General features: G+C 57.2%; 1 protein-coding gene across 4 annotated transcripts in view; it reads left to right on the top strand.

Annotated features, from left to right (window-relative positions):
- Positions 1-11,122, top strand: part of FLNB (filamin B) — a 156,092-nt gene extending 144,970 nt beyond the window's left edge. For all 4 annotated transcript variants that reach the window (XM_002713270.6, XM_002713267.5, XM_002713269.6 and 1 more), the window contains 5 exons: positions 363-495; positions 2,959-3,135; positions 7,086-7,304; positions 8,781-8,984; positions 9,685-11,122. In XM_002713270.6, coding sequence (XP_002713316.1) covers positions 363-495; positions 2,959-3,135; positions 7,086-7,304; positions 8,781-8,984; positions 9,685-9,872 — 921 coding nt within the window. In that variant the 3' untranslated portion in view covers positions 9,873-11,122. The remainder of the gene's footprint in view (positions 1-362; positions 496-2,958; positions 3,136-7,085; positions 7,305-8,780; positions 8,985-9,684) is intronic.
- The last annotated feature ends 8,223 nt before the right edge of the window (positions 11,123-19,345 follow it).

The following is a 19,345-nucleotide window of genomic DNA, read 5'->3' as shown; positions in this document are numbered from 1 at the left end:
CGGCTGGGTCAGCTGCCATCCTCCTCCCAAAAGGGGGTTCTTGGTTTCTGGGGGATTGGAACACACTGGGTTTTCTGAGGCTGAGACCATAGAGATGTTGACTGAGGTGTCTCAGGTCTCCAAACGCAGGGACTGGCTCTTCCAGCCTGGGTCGTGGTGGTTTTGTGGATACAAGCCCATGTCTGCAGGTGCATGTCTCTGTTCTTACTGGAAATGCAGAAAATGACCCATCCGTTCTTGTGTTATCAGATATTCTATGGCAAAGTATTCTGCCAGTTCTGACATGCGAACTGTCACCCGGAATCCTGGGCCGGCTCAGGAATGCTGAGGGCCATAACCTGTCTAATGTATTAAATTCTCAGGAATCGGGATTAAAAGTTAACCAGCCAGCATCCTTTGCTATAAGGTTGAATGGTGCAAAAGGCAAGATTGATGCTAAGGTGCATAGCCCCTCGGGAGCCGTGGAGGAATGCCACGTGTCTGAGCTGGAGCCAGGTAAGCGAGGGGCTCTGGGGGGGTCCCTGCACCAGCTCTTTCCCACAGGTGTTCCCGCAGATGTCCGTCCCAGGGGAGCAGCTGCCAGCCCGGTTACTGCCAGTGAGCCTTTGCGGTTTAGGGTATAAACACCTGCCAGGAGCAGAGACTCTGGCATATTATAACCCTGTTTCTTTTTCTTTTGTTGTAACACATTCTGTTTTATCTTCTGACGCCCTTCTACCTGAGATTGAAGAGAGGCTCGGTCTTCAGGGCTTACCATCCTGAGATTTTCTTTCCTAGTGCCTTGGTATCAACTCAAAGGAGACCATTTTGCCAGTGAGATCTATTAGCTGTCAGAGACTTGGCAGGAAGGGAAGGTAGCATTACATAGGATTCCTGCCCTCAAAGAGCTGCTCAGGGACTGGTGAGCAGGTGGCCAAAGCCAGCAGCACACTGGGGATTACCCCCTAGATAGTCACGGGTGCCAGCAAGAGAACTGAGAAGCAAATGGCAAGCATGCCTGGCAAGGTCAGGAGGACTTCTCAGAGGAGGTGACATTTAATGTGGGCTTTGACATGTGAGGAGGAGACCTGCTGGCCTTTGTTGTATGCCCAGCTGTGTGTGGCAGTAGGAATCCAGAACCTGGGCTGACATGTGGATGTCTTTGTCCCACAGGACAGAAAGGGCACTGGGGAGCCTCAGAAGGAGCCAGTGTGGGCTGTGGGTTCCGAAAGGTGATGTGTAGCTGGGTGATTGGGTAGGAAGGGGACAATGCAGGTAGCAGAATGAGAGTCAACCGGAGTGCGAGCAAGGGTTTGTGGTTGCCTGGAAGAATTTACTGTTTTATTAGGAAGGGGTGCAGTTGAAGTACCTCTTAGATATTTGATTGAGGATTTTTAGAAAATATTTATTTATTTGCAAGACAGAGAAAGAGAGAAGTGTTTCATCCACTGGTTCACTACCCAAATGGCCACAACGACCGGAGCTGGGCTGGTCAGGAGCCAGGAGCTTCTTCCGGGTCTCCCAAATGGGTACAGGGGCCTAGGCCACCCTCAGCTGCTTTCCCAGGTCATTAGCAGGGAGCCAGATCAGAAGCAGAGCAGCTGGGACTTGAACTGGCGCCCATGTAGGATGCCTGTGCTGCAGATGGTGGCTCTGTCTGCTCTGCCACAGTGCTGGCCCCGAGAGAGTGAGGGTGTTCAGTGGATCACTATGGCCTGGGCTCAGCAGTGAGTGGAGTTGGTGTCCTCAGTCCCACACAGTATGCAAAGCCCTGTGGTTTCTGAGATGACGTGCGCACCCTAGTCAGGATGCCATTGATTGCAAATTATAGAATACACAGCTCGAGCCAACTCATAATAAAGGGGCCTGGTAATTTACACAACTGGAAAGTTCAGGATCCAAGTTTAATTCAGCAGTTACTCGATTCAGTCCTTCAGCTGTGTCTTCCAGTACCCCAGATACCTCTGCTACTGCTTCTGCTCTATGGTGTCTTCCTGAGGCTGGCCTTCCTCTTGGTGGTAAGAAGGCTGCAGCAGCACCAGACTTCCCATCTTCACATCACACCAGTCAATAGAGACATCCTCTTCTGAGGATTCATTCTCAGAAGTCTGAGCGGCCCTCTTCTAGAAGTCTCCAGTAAACCTCCCTTCTCATCTTACTGAACTGGGACAATGCCCATTCCTTAACTTCCTGTGGCTAAGAAAATGCTCTCTGATAATTGATTGACATTTGGAGAAAGAAGGATTTTCCTGATCCAGTCAGTGATCACACCTGGACGTGGGGGTGGGGTGGCTTTTCAGAGAGGGCAGAGTGCATGCCCACATGGCTAGCCTAGGGGAGGTGCAGCCTTGGAGGTCATGGCCAGGCAGCTCTGTATAGGTATGTTCACCTCTGGTGGAGAGACCCAGAGGAGAAAGAGAAGAGGGTTTGAGTGAGGACTTTGAAAAACACCACTTCTGAAGGGGTTAAAGGGTACAGGGTTTTGGTGAGAGCCTGACTGGGGAGGCGGGGGCAGAACAGGCTCTCTGCCTCCCAGGCTGGGCTGGTTAGGTGGAGCTTGGTGGGTGGGTGCCCATTTCAATGAGCAGACCATGCCATTTGCTGGGGACCCAGTCACACAGCAAAAGGAACCAATCCAGCTTTGTCCTGGGTGCTGCGTCTGGCTTTGGGCTTTATTGAGGAACATGGATGCCAGTTGGAAATAGCTTTTTCCCCATCAAGTAGCCAAGTGGAGAAACTCCATGAGAAAGGAACCTTTCCCAAAGGAAGGGACCTCCTGTGGCAGGTGGCAGTGTGGGAAACGTAGGATTTGAGAGCCAGGGTCATTTCCCATGGGGTAGCCGCGGATGCACAAGTAGCCCGTCTGATTGTGACGTCCACCACGTGGGTGCCAGGCTTGCTGTGGAACAGTCCTGCCCCTCCCCTAATGTGGGGGTGTCTTTGTGCCCAGTTTGACCCCGTCTCTGCTCCTCCTCCTAGATAAGTATGCCGTTCGCTTCATCCCGCACGAGAACGGTATCCACACGATCGACGTCAAGTTCAATGGGAGCCACGTGGTTGGAAGCCCCTTCAAAGTGCGCGTCGGAGAGCCAGGCCAGGCGGGGAACCCTGCCCTGGTGTCTGCCTATGGCGCGGGACTCGAGGGCGGCACCACAGGTAACACACTGTTCCGCTCCATCTTCAGCTATGCGGCTGCTGGGGCTGAACGCCCCGCGGAAGCCCAGCCCGTGCTGTCCCCAGGGAAGCTGGAACGGCACGCACTCCCCTTGGTTTTGGCACGTGTGCCTTGACCTCCGTCCCAGTGAGCCCAGTGGCTGTGTTAATCACACCTCTTTATTGCCTCGTGTGGTCCAGATGTCTCCCTTTGCTGTCTCGGGACCTCGGGGGCTGGACGCTGATCTTAGTGGAACAAAGCACCGTGTTGTTAGTTCAGATTTTTTTTGTTGTTTTTGCAAGGCACAGAAGCAGGCGGAAATTTCTCATGTCCACTCCCCAAGTGCCTGCAGAGGCCAGGGTGGGGCAGGGTCAAAGCTGGAAGCTATGAACTCAGTCCTGGGCTCCCACGTGGGTGGCAGAGACCCAACTACTTGGGCCACCACCACTGCCTCCCGGGTCTGTGTTATGGGGAAGTTGGCATCAGGTGCTGGAGCCAAGCATCAGAGCAGGCACTCTGGTATGGTACGCAGGCCTCTTAACTGCTAGGCCAGGTGCCTGGCCTCTGCCACCTTCTAATGGCTAAGGGTAGTGTCTGTACCAGGAGCCAGCGGGTGTTTGTAGAGTCCCCCCAGAGACAGGTGTCAGTCGTGTCCAGTGTGTCACTGCTTGCCCTTGGCTGCTCTGCAGTGTGGCTGCGCTGGCTGTTGCTCCGGGCCCCCTTGGGGAGGATCCCTGGTTTCCCCAGAGCCTTGTGTGTGCACCTGCGTAGGGCACCCGTGCTGACAGTATCCTGAGCCAGGCATCCAGCTCTGGGGAGGAAGTATCCTGAGGGACCCAGGGGCCCTGCCCGGGTGCAGGAATGATGACAGGCTACCCCGCTCCTGGGAATTCTGGCCCCAGCAAAACCTCCCCTGGGGTGCTGGGATGGCTGCCAGATTCCGCAGGTGCACCCACACTGGTTCAGTCCTGAGCTGTGGGCCAGCAGTGTGGCCTTCGTGCCGGGCCCCAGGTGATGTCCATTGTAGTGATGAAGAAAGTGGGACATACAGAGGTGGAGGCCCTTACAGGCATCCTCCTGGGGAGGAGACTGACTCAGGAGTCAGTCCAGGTCCGTGACCTCAGAGTCTGTGTCTTTAACTCCCCAGCTGTGGGCTCCTCCCCTAGAGGTACTCACTGCACCCCAGCCTACCTCGGAGGTGCCCTAGTCCAGGACCCCTGTCTTCCCAGCTGCCCTAGAGTGGTTTCCAGGCTGTAGGGAGGGCACTTGGCCTCTGGCAGGCTGAGGTCCTCCTGGCGCTTGGAGGGCCTGGCAAACCTCGGCCCAGCCCCACAGTGGCCACTGCTGTCCCCCATGCAAGCCAGGTGCCAGCTGACCCTGCTGCCCGCTCTCGCCAGCTGCACCCAGGTCCTCTCCCACTTCCTCTTGGCAGCAGGCACACCTTCTCAGCAGCTCGGCTTTCAGGCCGTGCTTGGGCCGGCCAGCCACTGCTGAGAGTGGGAGCTGGCGCTACAGGGAGGCTCCAGCCAGGAGGGGAGAGGGACAGAGCGGGCCTGTTCCAAACCCTGGGTAAATACTGCCCTTGTCCGGGGAAGGCGTCTTGTTTTTCTAGGCCTCTCGCTCCCCAGCCTGTCCCCACACCTCCAGCCTGAGGTTGAGCAGCTGCAGAGGCAGAGGAATGAAAGGTATCTGTGTTTTGGCTGCCGAGGCCCGGCACCCCCTCCCCCAAACAAAGCAAGCGTCCTGTGTTTGTGTGGGTGCTTTGCCGTGTCTCTTGGCTTGGGCTTTGAATGGTCCACTCTGCAGGCTGGGGAACAGAGGAATGGGAGACTTTGTGCCGATGAGGGGCGAGTCGAGTGGTCCAGGATTCGACCTGGGAGTTCTGGACTCTTTGGGTGAGATGGTCCAGGAACCCCTGTATGCAGCAGGCACACCAGACAGCCTACTCCCTGCCTGCCATAAAGAACCAGTGGTGCCGTGTTAATACGCCTGGAACGCGCAGGGCCTCAGCTGCACATACGTGGGGATGGGCAAGAGGCCGTCATACCCTGAGATAAATGTCTCATGTTTGTCAGAGCCCGTCAGCTACTGCTTCGAGCCGGAAGCAGTGGAGAGACTTGTGTATGTGCATTTCTTCCTGTCTGCTCCCAGGCAAGTGCCTTCGCTCCGGGTTGAACAGACGCAGTTTTTCATTCAAGTTCTGCTGGTCTCTGGCTGTGTGATTGTAGACGAACTGTGCCTTCCTTTTCTGTAAAATGGGTATAAGTAATCTCACCTAATAGACTTGCTCTGAGCCTTAAAGGACAGTGTGGCTAGGTAGCTCTTGTCCTGTAATTCTTAGTGAATTTATTTAAATTTATTTATTTGAAAGGCAGAGCAATAGAGAATCTTCCATCCACTGGTTCACTACCCAGATGGCTGCAACAGTGGAGTCTGGGCAAGACCAAAGCCGGGAGTCAGGAACTCTATCCTGGTCTCCTATGTGGTTGGCAGGGGCCCAAGTACTTGGGCCATCTTCCACTGCCTTCCTAGGCACATTAGCAGGAAGCAGGATCTGAAGCAGAGCAGCCGGGACTCAAACTGGCACTCTGGAGTCACAAGCTGTGGCTTCACGCCGGCTCTGGCCACGTCTTTTTGACTTTGCTTTAAAAATATCTTTCCTTATCAGCACCTTGCAGCTCCTTCCTGGACCAGTGTGTTCCCCCCGCCCCCGCCCCCCATCACTTACCTCCCCCATTTCTCCCCCCTGCTGCCCAAGGGCCTCCTTCATGGCACAGATCAGATGCAGGGACATGGTTGAGACTGGAAAGGGCACCTTGGGCCAGGAGTCTCAGGAGCTTCCAGAAACAGCTGGGTTGTGTCTGCGGTAGCACGATAACAGCGCCTTTGTTTTGCTGATAGCCAGAACAATCCTTCTTTCTCTGGCCTAGGAGCTATAATTAAATCAAAATGTTTCCCAGCTGGGGCTGCATCTAGGGCTCTGAAAGTAGCACAGCCCTGCCTGGGTTGCTGTGCCAGGGATGTCCCATAGAGGGCGCTGTGGTGGGCATGCAGCTGGTGTCTGGACACCCAAGCGGTCCCCACTGACCCTCCTGTGCCCCGCTGGCCTGGAAAGGAGGCTGGGGAAGCGGGGTCTTTGGTGGAGCAGTGGGCTTGGGCAGGAGTGCCTCTGTAGCTTACCTTCCATCACAAGGCCATGTATCTGGGCAGGATGCCCTCCGTGGGCCAGCCAAGAAGTCAAGTGTCTCAGGGCTGTGATCAGGGCATCCGAGGCAGCCCCACTGTCCATCTGGTGGCCAAGAGACTGGACCTGGGCACTGGGGCCACGCAATCTCTGTTCAGACCCAGCTCACCAAGTGAGTTGCAAGTGGCCACAGTCATTAGTGAAGTAGGGGGCACTGGGGAAGGATTCCATGCACGGGGCCTGCAAGCCTCAGCAGGGTGGGCATGCATGCAAGCTAGCTGGCACTGCTGTTTTTTGCTTGCTCTTACTGGTATTTGTGGCAAAGTGGGTGGACCTGCAGGGCACAGCGCTGCCCCAGGCCTCAGCATGGTGTTGTCTGGGTGAGGAGGAAGGGAGAAGGTGCTGTGCCTGCCCCTTCAGTCTCTCCTTGTCCACCCAGAGCAGAAAGAAAAGGTCAGAGAGACCCAGGCCTCCCCTGTCCGCCTAGGGGCAGACAGAGCTGGACCCTGGTGCCAAAGCAACACTTGAGGCTCACAGTGGGGCTTCAGGCTCTCGTCACCCTTGGCCTGGGAAAGGTCCCCTTGCTGGGATGGGAGCTCAGAGCCAGTCGAGGTGGCTTCCTATGCCACCCAGGCGATCCCTCTGCGAGGGGACTGAGTGCCGAGTGCTCCCCGCCCCTGCTCCTTCATTTCCTCCAGGAAAACCCCCCAAAGCACACCTGCCACCCCTCCAGACCATCACCACAGCATTCCTTGTCCTTCCTCCCAGGTATCCAGTCCGAGTTCTTCATCAACACCACCCGCGCGGGCCCAGGGACCTTGTCCGTCACCATCGAAGGCCCGTCCAAGGTGAAGATGGATTGCCAGGAAACCCCAGAAGGCTACAAAGTCATGTACACACCCATGGCCCCTGGAAACTACCTGATCGGGGTCAAATACGGCGGGCCCAACCATATAGTGGGAAGTCCCTTCAAGGCCAAGGTGACAGGTAACCAATGACCCCCTGGCAGGCTCCTCCTCCCCGTGGAGCTGTTCTTGCGAGATGAGCCCTCGTGGAACGAGGGACGATGTCAGATCTGGCGTTCAGTGTGAAGGAGTGGCGTGCCGTGCCAGGGCAGCGTGGGTGCAGAGCGCACGTGGCAGCTGAGAAAGCCTGTGAGAGGATTCTGTCTCTGACGGAAAGGAAGAGGTGTTGGGTAATCAGGACCTGACCTACGTGCATAGATCAGGGCCTCAGGAGCCTCCTCTTCTCAAACCTGCACTCGTGAAATGACTGAGCATTTGGTTAAATCTTAGAAGAGCGCATCTGCTCCCAGACACTAGAAAAAGTAGCACCTCCCAGCCCTCCACGGAAGGTAACTACTGTCTGTATGATAGTACATCCCTTCCGGGGAGACACGTCACTGTTAGGCAAGTAATGTAGCTTCCTTGTAGGAAAAACGAGGAAATGCAGACAGAAAAACCATCCGCTCTTCCACAGGGACTCATTTGTTTTTTTGTGTTTTCTTTTTTGTTTTTTTGACAGACAGAATTAGACAATGAAAGAGAGACAAGGAGAAAGGTCTTCCTTTTCCATTGGTTCACCCCCCCAAATGGCTGCTGAGGCCGGCGCACTGTGCCGATCTAAAGCCAGGAGCCAGGCGCCTCCTCCCGGTCTCCCATGTGGGTGCAGGGCCCAAGCACTTGGGCCATCCTCCACTGCACTCCCTGGCCACAGCAGAGAGCTGGCCTGGAAGAGGGGCAACTGGGACAGAATCTGGTGCCCCAACCAGGACTAGAACCTGTGGTGCCAGTGCCACAGGCGGAAGATTAGCCAAGTGAGCCGCGGCACCGGCCCACAGGGATTCATTTGTGATACGCCCTCATACTGCCTGTGTGATTGGGTTCCAGGGACCCACCCCCTGCCCACCCAAGGCTGCCAAGATGCACAGTGCTCGAGTTTCTTATAAAAACTGTATAGAACCTACACTTAGCACCTCTGGATTACTTACGCTACCTGACGCCATGTAAATGCTTATGTCAATGCCTGTTAACCCTGCATTGTTTGTTTAAGAGGGACGGGGAAAATGGTGTAGGTGTTCAAGGCAAATGTACAACCTATGGTTGGTTGAATGCACAGTTGTGCATCTGCAGAGGTGGATGGTCCACTGGTCCTAGAGTATTTGATGAAAATGAAAAGATGTGAATTCTCAGGAAACACATCTTTTATGTGCGAGAGATTTCTAGGCCATGTCAGCCAAGGCCAGACCTGCACATTGGCCCAGAAAGCCAGCTTCTCCTAGTAGGGGGTGGGGCCAGGGGGTGTGGAAGACATTCTGGGGGTGAGGCAGCTTTGTAGATTGCACACGAAAGTGTTAGGGTGCAAGGGTTCTCCTGCGGATACTGCATGGGGTACAGAATCCTTGCTCTGGCGACTCAGGGCTGCCTCCCTCCCTTCCCTCCCTTCCTTCCTCCCGTGTCTTAGGCCAGCGTCTGGTCGGCCCCGGCTCAACCAATGAGACCTCATCCATTCTGGTGGAGTCGGTGACCAGGTCCTCGACAGAGACCTGCTACAGCGCCATCCCCAAGGCATCCTCAGACGCCAGCAAGGTGACCTCCAAAGGGGCAGGGCTGTCCAAGGCCTTCGTGGGCCAGAAGAGCTCCTTCCTGGTGGACTGCAGCAAAGCCGGTAGGTGGCGCGCACCTGCTGGGTGGCGCCGGAGGCTGGGGCAGGCAGAAGCCTCTTGCGGGGCCCACCCCCATGGAACACAGCCATTTGCGGGCCCCTGCTCTCGGTGTTTTTCAGTCATCTTCCCCTCCTTCGCCCCTGGATTCTTTGGCCTGACCTGTAGTGGAGAGGGAAAGTGGCCATCACACTCAGTCGCCTGGCCTCTTTCCTGCCGCTGCTTCGGGATGTCAATAGACAGTGGCCCGGGTTCCAGCATCCAGCCTGCCTGGGCTAGAAGCCTGGCTCTACTCCCTCATTCATTCATTCATTCATTAGTTCACTCACAAAGCTTCTGAGAAGGTGTTCTAAGAGTCACTTGTCTCTTCTCTCACATGGGAAAAATCATAACAGGGGACCTTCCTGAAGGCTCCTGGGAGAGTAAATGAGGAGATCGTACTGGCCAGCGCTGACCCGGCCCTTACATATGCTGAGGACTCAGCCATCATAGCCCCGGCAAACCCCTCCGCCAGGGTGGGGAGGAGGAGAGCCCCGGCAGGGCGGGGATTTGAACCCACGCCGTCAGGCCCCGGGGGTCTCTGCTCACAGTCACGTCTCCCACCTCTCGGGAACCCTGGCAGCAGAGTAGAAGCTCCACAGGCGGCCCCTTCCTCTGCCCACCCCCGGGCACCCAGCGTGGTAACCACCGCATCTTTGCCCCCAGGCTCCAACATGCTGCTGATCGGGGTCCACGGGCCCACCACCCCCTGCGAAGAGGTGTCCATGAAGCACGTGGGCAGCCAGCAGTACAACGTCACGTACGTCGTCAAGGAGAGGGGCGAGTACGTGCTGGCCGTGAAGTGGGGGGAGGAACACATTCCCGGCAGCCCCTTCCACGTGACCGTGCCTTAAACAGTTCCCACCAGCCCCCCGAGGAGTTCTCGCCGTCGCTTTTGTCGCTTGTCTGTAATTGACCTTATACAGGTGTGAGCCTGCAGCTCGTCCCGAAAGCATTGCCCTGCTCACGCACCTTGCGGGCCGTGTCCTGCTCTTTGCCGCTCCAGGGGCACTCACGCTGGGGAATCCTAAAAACACAGACTCGTTCCCTGGGCCACTCGCTGCGGGCCAGGCGTGGGCAAGACTGGCTTTAAAAAAAAAAAAAATGAGATTGGCTAGCCTCAGCTCCTGGCTCTGCGCTTATGAAACAAGACTCGGGGGTGGGGGGCGGGGGAGAGAGGAGACCTAGTGCAGGTTGGCAGTGCGGGGGCTGGCTGCCATCTGTCTGTCCCATACTGTGTCGGAAAGGGCTACTCGAGGCTGCCGCCACACCGCCCCTCCCCGGTGCCCCCAGCTCTGTGGCCACCTCAGCTGCCCCCAGGACCAGAGCGTGCTTGCCAGCAAACTGGCCTGAACGGCTTCCTGGGGCCTGGGCCCTTCTTGTGATCCTCCCCCCACGGAGTCGCAATGTGGCAGCTGCTTTTCTGCTTCTGGTTGTTAAAGGCCATCTCGGTCCCTTAGTCTGAGGACATTCTACAGAGGCGAGAGGCACCCCACTGACCAAAGACCCTCTTAACCTGCATTAGCCCTTGTTTGTCACACACGCTGCAGCCAGGGGTCAGCCTGGTGAGCCCTCACGGAGGTCCATACGTCAATGCCCTCAGCATGGAGGCCTGGCACAGGGCACTCTGCACCTGCCCCCCAGCTGGCCTTCTGGGTCCCTTTTCCAAAGTGTAGACAGGAAGGGACAAACCTCCTGCAAAACAGCCAACGCTGCTTAAACGGATAGTGGCCATGTATTTGACCATGACACATGCCACCTGCAGCTATTTGGAAAGCAGTGCAAGGAATTCCAAACTGCACGGAGGGTGTTTGGTGCGCCTCCCTGCAGATCCGAGCTGGCTTTGGGCTCAGGGGCCGTGGTCTGACGGCAGAGCCCAGCTCTGATTGCTGCTTGGTCCTGAGGGAAGGGGCTGCCATCGTCGTGGGTGTGATGGGGTGAGTGCTGGTGGTCAGAGCCCACCTGTTAGAAACTGGAGCGGCCGTAGCCTAATGTGAAAGGACCGCAGGCCTCGTGAACTGGGACGTGGAACCCGAACTGGAATCAAATGCCGACTGTAAATTGTATCTTATAACTTATTAAATAAAATGTTTGCTCCGTTCAAGTTGCCCCGGGTGTTCTTGGGTGGGGTCGCTTCTGAACGAATGGTTCAGGGTTTGCTCTCTGGCAAACCCTGGCCGACTCAGAGGAGCAGCCGGATTGGCGGGAGTGTGGCCTCTTTGCGGGGGGTGGGGGATGTCCTGTGTCCCCCGAGAGTCCACGTTGCCACACGGGGCGAGGGAACCACCTGGAAGGCAGCACATGGGCCCTGACGCCAACTCCACCTCTTCAAGCATCACACGTAGGAGGACCCATCCAGGTGAAGGCTGTGGCTTTGCACACAGAGAGAACGCGTCGGTCCCGATTACGTGGGAAATGCTTGCTTTAGGGAATTAATTCAAACAAGCAGCAGTGCCCTAGTGCCCTGCCGTGTCGCCACCCTTCACCTCCTCCTCCTTAGAACAGACCTGGGATGCTGTTTTACAGATGACAAAACTCCACTTCTGCCCGGCGCATGTGCGGGCTCAGAGCTTGCCTGGAGCGGACCCTGCTGGACCCGACCTTTTTGACCCCAGAGTGGGAGCTGTAGCCCCTGGTTACACTGCGGGGGAAACAGGAGCCCCCGCTAGGCCCCTGGCAGCTGCCCTGCTGACAGGAAGTGCGTGCAGGGAGAGTGGGGAGAAAAGCAAGGGGGGCGCCTGGGTCCTCTCTGTGCCCTCTCACCCTGGCTGCGGATCGGGAGGCAGGGCAGGGGCTCCTGTGTGGCCTGTGCCGGTCAGGAGCGTGTGCTGGGCTCCTAGCCCCAGGAGGCTCTGGGCATGAGGGCTCTGGCCTGTGGAGTCTGCTGGGCCTCAGGGTGAGGTTGGGTTTGCCCACATGGGCAGCGCCTGGCTGGCTTCTGCTGGGGGAAGCAGCAACTGTGAATTAGCAGCAGGACGTTGGCATCAGGTAACTCACAGCCCCTGCCTTCACCGACTCTGTGGCCTTGGGGAAGCGGCCTCACCTCCCTGAGCGTGGATTGGATGAAATCCCACCCGGGGCTCTAGGACCTGGTTCCCTGCCTGAGCCTCACTGTGCCCAGCACCTCTGGAGGTGGCGTTCTTGCACTGTGGCTGCACCTGGTGGTCCCCTGTGGCACATTGCCCCCATGGAAGCCACCACCACCTGTGACATCCAAGACCTTTCAGGATGGAAATCTGCAGCTGTTTGCTGGTCAATGGCTAAGGCCAGAGGACAGCCCTTGGCTGCACCTGGGCTTGGCTGCTATGGAAACTGGCTGTTGTTTGTGCAAACACCTTGAAGTTTTTGAAACTTGACCCTGACAGGCCTGGTGCCAGGTCCTTTCCAACTTGCGCTGGTTGACTTTGCCCCTTTGCTAGTAGGAGCTGACGGGGCCACCGTTCTTTAGTGGCCAGCGGAAGTCAAGCAGGCAGCAGCTGGCGGTCACCTTGCAGGGCCCCTCAGTGTGGAAGAGACTGTCCGCTTCCAGTGCATCTGCCCAGACACGGTCCCTCTGTAGCTGGGGAAGCACGCCCCCTGCAGGAAGCACGCCGCCCTGCAGGAAGGAAGCATGTCTTCAACAGGCCTGTTTCCAGTGCACTCAGAAACAAGAGGGCCCTTGGCCACTCTGGTTTTAGGGCTTGAAAGAGGCTTGAAAGCTACATTTTGAGGGGTTTCTTGTCAAATGATTTGGGTTCATAGGAATTTAATTTCCCTTGAAAATTGCTCAGTCTGAAAAATTAATAGAATGAAGGTTAATGATCTTTGATCCACAGCAATCCCTCAAGTTTATATTGTTTTCTTTTGTTAAAATTTTTATTTATTTTCATCTACTGTGAGAGAGAGGGAGACTGTGTCTGCTGGTTTACTCCCCAATGCCTACAATAGCCAGTGCTGGGCCAGGCCGAAGCCCGGAGTCAGGAACCCCATCCAGGTCTGCTCCTTGGGCGGCAGGAGCCCAAGTACTTGATCCATCTTCTGCTGGCACCAGGATGCATTAGCAGGAAGCTGGATTGGAAGCAGAGCAAGTTGGGACTTGAACCAACACTGCACTGCGGGATGTGGACATCCAAGTAGAAGCTTAGCCCGCGGTGCCCCGCACCCTCCCCTCTCAAGTTTGTATTTTAAAGTAGGGGACACAACCATTACTGGGGGGCAGGCGTTTACTCCTCGTTGTTCAGTCGTAGGTTAAGATGAGTCCCACACTGGAGCGCCTGCGTTTGATGCCTGCCTGTGGTTCCTGACTCCAGCGTCCTGCTAATGCGGACCCTAGGAAGGGTAACTGGGTCCCTGCCACCCACGCGGGAGGCCTGGATGAGTTCTTATTTCCCAGCTTTGGCCCAACCCCTGGCCACTGTGGGAGTTTGGGGAGGCGAACCAGTGGAAGGGAGTGGTCCCCTTCTCCCCTCTCCCGCCGAGTGACTAAGAAATAAGAAGGATCAGTGATGGAGTGCCCTGCAGGCTCAGCCCTCAGAGTGCAGGTGGGGATGCGGTCTTCCCGACCCTCCAGTGACGTGGAGCGGGAGGGGCTGTGCAGCCCGTATTTCACAAATTGACACTCTTCTTCAGAAATCCCTGATTGAGATGCATTTTTTTCACTTCAGCAAATCAGAACTCAGAAGCCCGGTAAAAATGTCACAGTGGAGAGCGGATTGCCTTTTCCCTCTGCCTTTGTCCTAAGGATGCTGTGCAAACATGGGGTGGGAGGAATCTTTGCAAACAAAGGAGCCTTCTCTGCTTTGTGCTGGCCTTTGTCTGGGCCCCCTGGTCCCCAGGGGCCAGCTCATAGGCGTGGAATTTAAGAGGACCCTGTCCCACACACACAGACACACACTGGCAGAGGGATTTACAGCCCTGCCTGTGGCTCACGGCCAAGGGTGTTGGGAGCTGTGGACTTGCTTATCTCCCCAGGACAAAGCTCAAAGATGACTCTGCCAGCATTTATGGCCCACGTTGTCCCCTCTGCCCCACCACACGCCCTTCCCAGGCCTTGGGCAGGGTAAGTGCCGAGGCTGGGGGTGGGTGTTGGGGGTGCCAGGCCCCAGCACTGCCAGGCGTCAGGCCCAGCTCCGGGCAGGCAGGCAGCCTCTGTGGCTGCAGAGCCACCTCATGTGTGAGGAGCTCCCAGAAAGCAACAGCGGATCAGGTGCAAGTCCGAAATTCCAGCCTCAGAGACACTGCAGGCAGTTACCGTCTCTGTGCCTCGGCGCCCTCATCTATGAAATGGGCAAAGAATGGGAAACTTCTGATCTGGGCTAAGATCAAGTCTGCCTTCCCCTCGCTGGCCTGAGTAGACCCTCCTCCACCCAGAGCTGCCTGGAGAGGGGCTGCCTGAGTGCGAGGGTGGGGCGAGGGGTGCCCCACCCGAATGGGCCAGACAGTTCAAACCCTGGCACTGTCAAGACCTCCAGTAGCCACCCTCAGCAAACTGCCTCAGTTTGCTCTCCAATGAAGTGGGGTAATAGGACCCCCAGCACACACACACCCCAAGATGTCCTGAGGGTTGAGTGCATGGGAGAGGAGGGGGCGCAGAATTACGTTCACTGGGAGGAGATGACTGAGACGGCTCTTCTGTGGGGAGACTGGAGCCCCGAAGCAGGGAGTGGTGCTGTGGACAAAGCCCTGAGCTGGCCCTGAGAGAGGCCGGGCCAGGCCTGAGCCAGCGCAGGTGTTGGCAGCCTATGGGCGGGGCCGGGAAGGTGGGAAGAAAGGAAAGAATCTGGTTGGGTCCGAGCACTCGGGAGGGCTCCAGCCCACATCCAGCCTGCCCTTGCCCCTCTGCCCTCAGCACAGGCCTGGGACCCGGTGGGGACGGTGGGTTCACAGGAGCTGATCAACCTGAATAACACAATGCTGGTCCCAGAAGGTCCAGTGACTTGCCCAAGGTCACCAGGTGCTAAGTATGGTAATGGTCAGGAACAGGTCCATGAGCTTGGGCGCTGTTTGCAGACAGGAGGAACAGAATCCTGCAGCAGCATCGTCACCGTGACCTCCGGGGTTTGCCTTGCACACACAGCTGTGCGCTGAGGGCAGCCCTGAAGCCCCAGGGAGGGCGTCACCCACCTCTCCCTCCCAGGGCACCTGGCCTTCAGCAGCTTGCAGGGCGGGGCGGCCTGGGTCGCACAGCTAACTGGAGCTCAAGGTTAGGACTCGCCCCATGACCCTTGACCACGGTCCTGCCACCTCCTAGCCTTCCTCTCGTCCCACCACGCCCTGTAGTGTGGCATGCATCTGCTGTGGCGTCCTTGGAACACGTTTTCTGAGCACTTCCTGTGTGCCAGGCCTACCCTCAGAACCCCCTAGAGACCACATTGAGCAAAGCATTTCAGACTGGGGGCCCCAGTTTACAACTCTGCCTGCCTAACTCATGTTCATAGTTCAGGTCTCAGATAAAGGGCACTTCCTCCAGGAAGCCTTCCCTGACCAGGCTTCTACCTGTCTCCCCTTAAGCCTGAAACCCTGCAGGCAGAAGGTACACAGGCTGTGTCTCTGGTCTAGTGCCTGGCACAAGGGCAAGAGCAAAGGAATGCTTGTTGAATGAATGAATGAAAGCATACCCCACAGAGTGGGAAGGCGGGTGGCCCAGAGCATGGCAAGTAGGCTCACTGGCCCGTCCCCCCAAGGAGGCAAGGGTGTTTGGATGCGGGAGGCTGACTTGATGGTGCTGCTGGGGCATCAGGAGGGTCCCCTTTGCTCTCCCCGCACCCCTGCCCCTGGTGTGCTGCTCCCGCTCCCTGGCGAGTTTCGTGTCTCTAACATGTGGGCTGGAGCCTCGGGGCCATCCCAGTGCAGGCCTGTGGAATCGGGACCTTCGGTTCTCTCACCCGGACATGACGGGAGAGAGGCTGCTTGCAAATCAGTCACCGGGGCATCAGGTGAGAGCGCAGGGAGGCGCAGCCCGGCCTGGCAGGCTCACGGCATTTCGCTACGCCTCCAAGCCCCACCCGGGGACACACGGAGCACGCGCAGCAGCTGGCACCACAGTGCGGGCTCGCTGAGCACAGCAGACGCTGGACGAGCGCCTCCTCTGTGCTGTGCGCCCTGGCCTGGTGTCCTCTCGGTGCCCTCCCCTTGCACCCAAAGTGGCAGAGCCCAGGGGACACCCCTCAGCCACGTGCCCAGGGAGTCCTGGGGTGGAGACTGGGCCTGCCTTTGGGCCCCTGTGGGTGCCCAATGCACAGATGGTACCCACTGGGGTTTCCTGGGCACCCCCTGGTCCTGTGGGCATGAGGGTAAGGCCTGGGTCTGAGTGCTGCTGGGCGAGGACAGGGCCCCCTGGCAGGCAGGCTGTGGGGGGCTGTGGCCAACTCCATTTCTCTCCCAGCCTCGGCCGACCTGCCTGTGGGTGGCCCGGTCCCTCATGCAGCCCGGCCCTGTGGCACCGGGCCCTCATTGGTGCTGGTTGCCTTGGAGATGGCAGTAGCCACCCAGACACAGGGAGAATTCCCCTCCCCCCGATGCTCAGCTCCCAGAGCCAGAGCACACCCAGAACGAGGTGCAACCCGGGGTCACCAGGGACATCAGCTATGGCCCAACCAGCTCAGGGAGGGGACCACGGCCAGGAAGCAGCTCCCTCGGGCCCCTTCAGGTCAGCCCCGGGGGTGGGCTCTGATGACAGCAAGGGTGGGCCTGAGACCCGTAGGATGCGGAACCAGCTGAGCTTACTCCAGTCCTACAGCTGCTGGACCAACACCTGCCAGGTGTGATTAACCCCCAAGTAGCCCCCGCCCCGGGGCCCTCTGATGGAAGGCAACAAAGGAGGACCTAGCAGCTGCCTAGGACCAGGCCTAAGCTGGGCTCCTGGGGTGTGGGGGGTGGCGCAGAGCCCGCCGGATCCGATGAGAAGGGCAGTGAGGAGGGAAGGCGGGCACCTTAGGAGCACAGAGGGGGCTTCCCTTCGGAGGTCACGGGCATTTCTGTGATCCCAAAACAAGGCTCTGAGAGCCCTGGGCGGGTGGACTCTATCCTGACAGATTCTCTCCAGCGGCACCAAGTCTGCAGGCCGCTTAGAACAGAACGGACACGAGGGCTCAGGCTTTCTCAGGGTAGTCGGCAAAGTAAGGTCCGTCGTTCGCCCACCCAAGATGGCTCCAGTGATGTTTTCTCCGTTCCCACGGGGGTGAGGCTACGTCGAGTACCATTCCAGAACAACGGGAGAGAAGGTACTGATGACACACAGTGGCCGCCCCAGGGTGTCAGGGTTAGGGCCGAATTCGCCCTGGGAAGCCAGGTGAGATGGGCTGCTGGGGGTGTCTGTGTTTATGCCTTGAATGCACACCTGTATGGCACGTGCAGGCATTGTTCTCACGCTGAGCCCTTGACGTGTGTCTCCTCGAAACTCAGACGTGCTGTGTGAAAGCCTGTAAATTTCAAAGGTTTAGGATGATAGCAAACACGCAGTATCTCAGGAATTTCTGTGTTGAATTACATGTAGAAATGACCACATTGGAGTAAATCGGGTCGACCAGCTTGCCCCAGAGGTCTAGAGAGTAAATATTTTTGGCTCCGTGGGCCATTTGGTCTCCACGATACAGCAACTGAGCGGTGCTGATGTGGAGTGCAAGCAGCATGGACAATACAAAAACAAACAGGTGTGGCTATGCCCCAATAAAACTTTATTAAAAAAAAGGTGGCACTAGATGTCACCCACAGGCTGTGGTTGGCTGGTGTCTGTGTTAAATAAGATATTTGAACATTAATTTCACTTGTTCGGGTATTTTTTAAAAATTTATTTTATATATTTATTTGAAAGGCAGTTACAGAGAGGGAGAGAGGTCTTCCATCCGCTGGTTAACTTCCCAAATGGCTGCAATGGCCAGAGCCAAGCTGATCCGAAGCCAGGAGCCAGGAGCTTCCTCCCAGTCTCCCAAGATGGTGCAGGAGCCCAAGGACTTGGGCCATCTTCTACTGCTTTCCCAGGCCACAGCAGGGAGCTGGATCGGAAGTGGAGCAGCCGGGACTCAGCTGGCGCCCACATGGGATGCCGGCGCTGCAGACCGGGGCTTTAACCCACTATTTAAAATTTGGCTCACTATTTAAAATGCGGCTGCTAGAAAGTTTCAAATTAAGTGTTGGCTCCAGTTAGATTCCTATTGCGCACAGCTGATGTGAGTACTTTACACACCAACCCTGGGGCATGACTTTTAGTCTGGGGGAGGGGTGTGTGTGCGTGTTTTGTGTCAATTCCGATGACAATTTAGCACGACTTTGGGTTCCCTGGACTGCCTCCCTGACTGCTGAAGAGCCCACATACTGGCTCAGAGAGCGTGTGGCTGCTTCCCAGGGCTAACCCTACCTAACCAAGGAGTAGGTCCCTGAACAGCCACCAGGTGGTGCTATGAGACCGTGCGATACGTTACCGGCACGCGGGACCCGCACTCAGCCACCAGGCTCTGCCATCCATTTGTTGGGCGGTTTGGGGCCTCCATTTCCCCACCTGGAATTAGACAAGACTAGCCAGAGCATGAGTTTTGGAGGCGGACAGAGCCGAGTTCTTATTCTGGCTCTACCGTTATTATGACTTTTGAGTGGCCTTACATACATGTACCTTCACAACCCCTTTCCTCCATAAAAAAATAAAAATTACATTTCAGAATTACGTTGGTGTGTGAAACTTTTCATCACTATTCCTATTGCTACCACCTGAGAGCAGCTACTTATGAAAGACAGGGCAGTCTGCGTAGCACCCAGTGTTGGAGACTGGAAGTCCAAGGGGCCTGGGGCAGGCCCCCCCCAAAAGCCTCTAGGTAGATGGCGAGCTCAGGTGGCCCGAAGGATCACCCAGCAAGGCCAGGAAGCAGGTGCAGCGCAGGTGGGGTCCGGCGCAGGCGTACTGCAACTCTTGCGAGAAGGCACGCCAACTTCTCCGGGCTTCCAGACATCCCGATGACCCAGGGCCCTCCTCGCAAGACCGCACCTCCTCGGGCACCCAGCTGAGATCCAAGCCAGGGCGGCTGCTCGAAGGACACACGTGATACCACGTGTCCGTGTTTCCCTTCTGCCCTGAACCCCTTTCCTCCGGCCCCTCAAAACGCCGCGGGCCCTGGGCGCCGAGGCTGTGGACGCTGAGGGAGCCGGGCCTGGCCCCGCGACCCGTCGGCTGTGTGGCCTTGACACGTTTTTAATCTGAAGAACGCAGGCGGAGTCGGGGTCCCGCGTCGCAGCGCTGGGCTGCGGTTCGTGGGGTTCAGGGTGAGAGCGCGCGGGGGCGCAGAGCAGGCCGCGGCCAGCAGCGTTCCCTCCCTAAGCGCTGTGGCACTAGCAGAAGCCCTCAACACGATGGGGAGGA

This window comes from Oryctolagus cuniculus, chromosome 10, assembly GCF_051225735.1.
Source record: "Oryctolagus cuniculus isolate XC-2025 breed Fujian yellow rabbit chromosome 10, ASM5122573v1, whole genome shotgun sequence".
NCBI classification, from domain to species: Eukaryota; Metazoa; Chordata; class Mammalia; order Lagomorpha; family Leporidae; genus Oryctolagus; species Oryctolagus cuniculus.
This window is presented reverse-complemented; position numbering and strand designations above follow the sequence as displayed.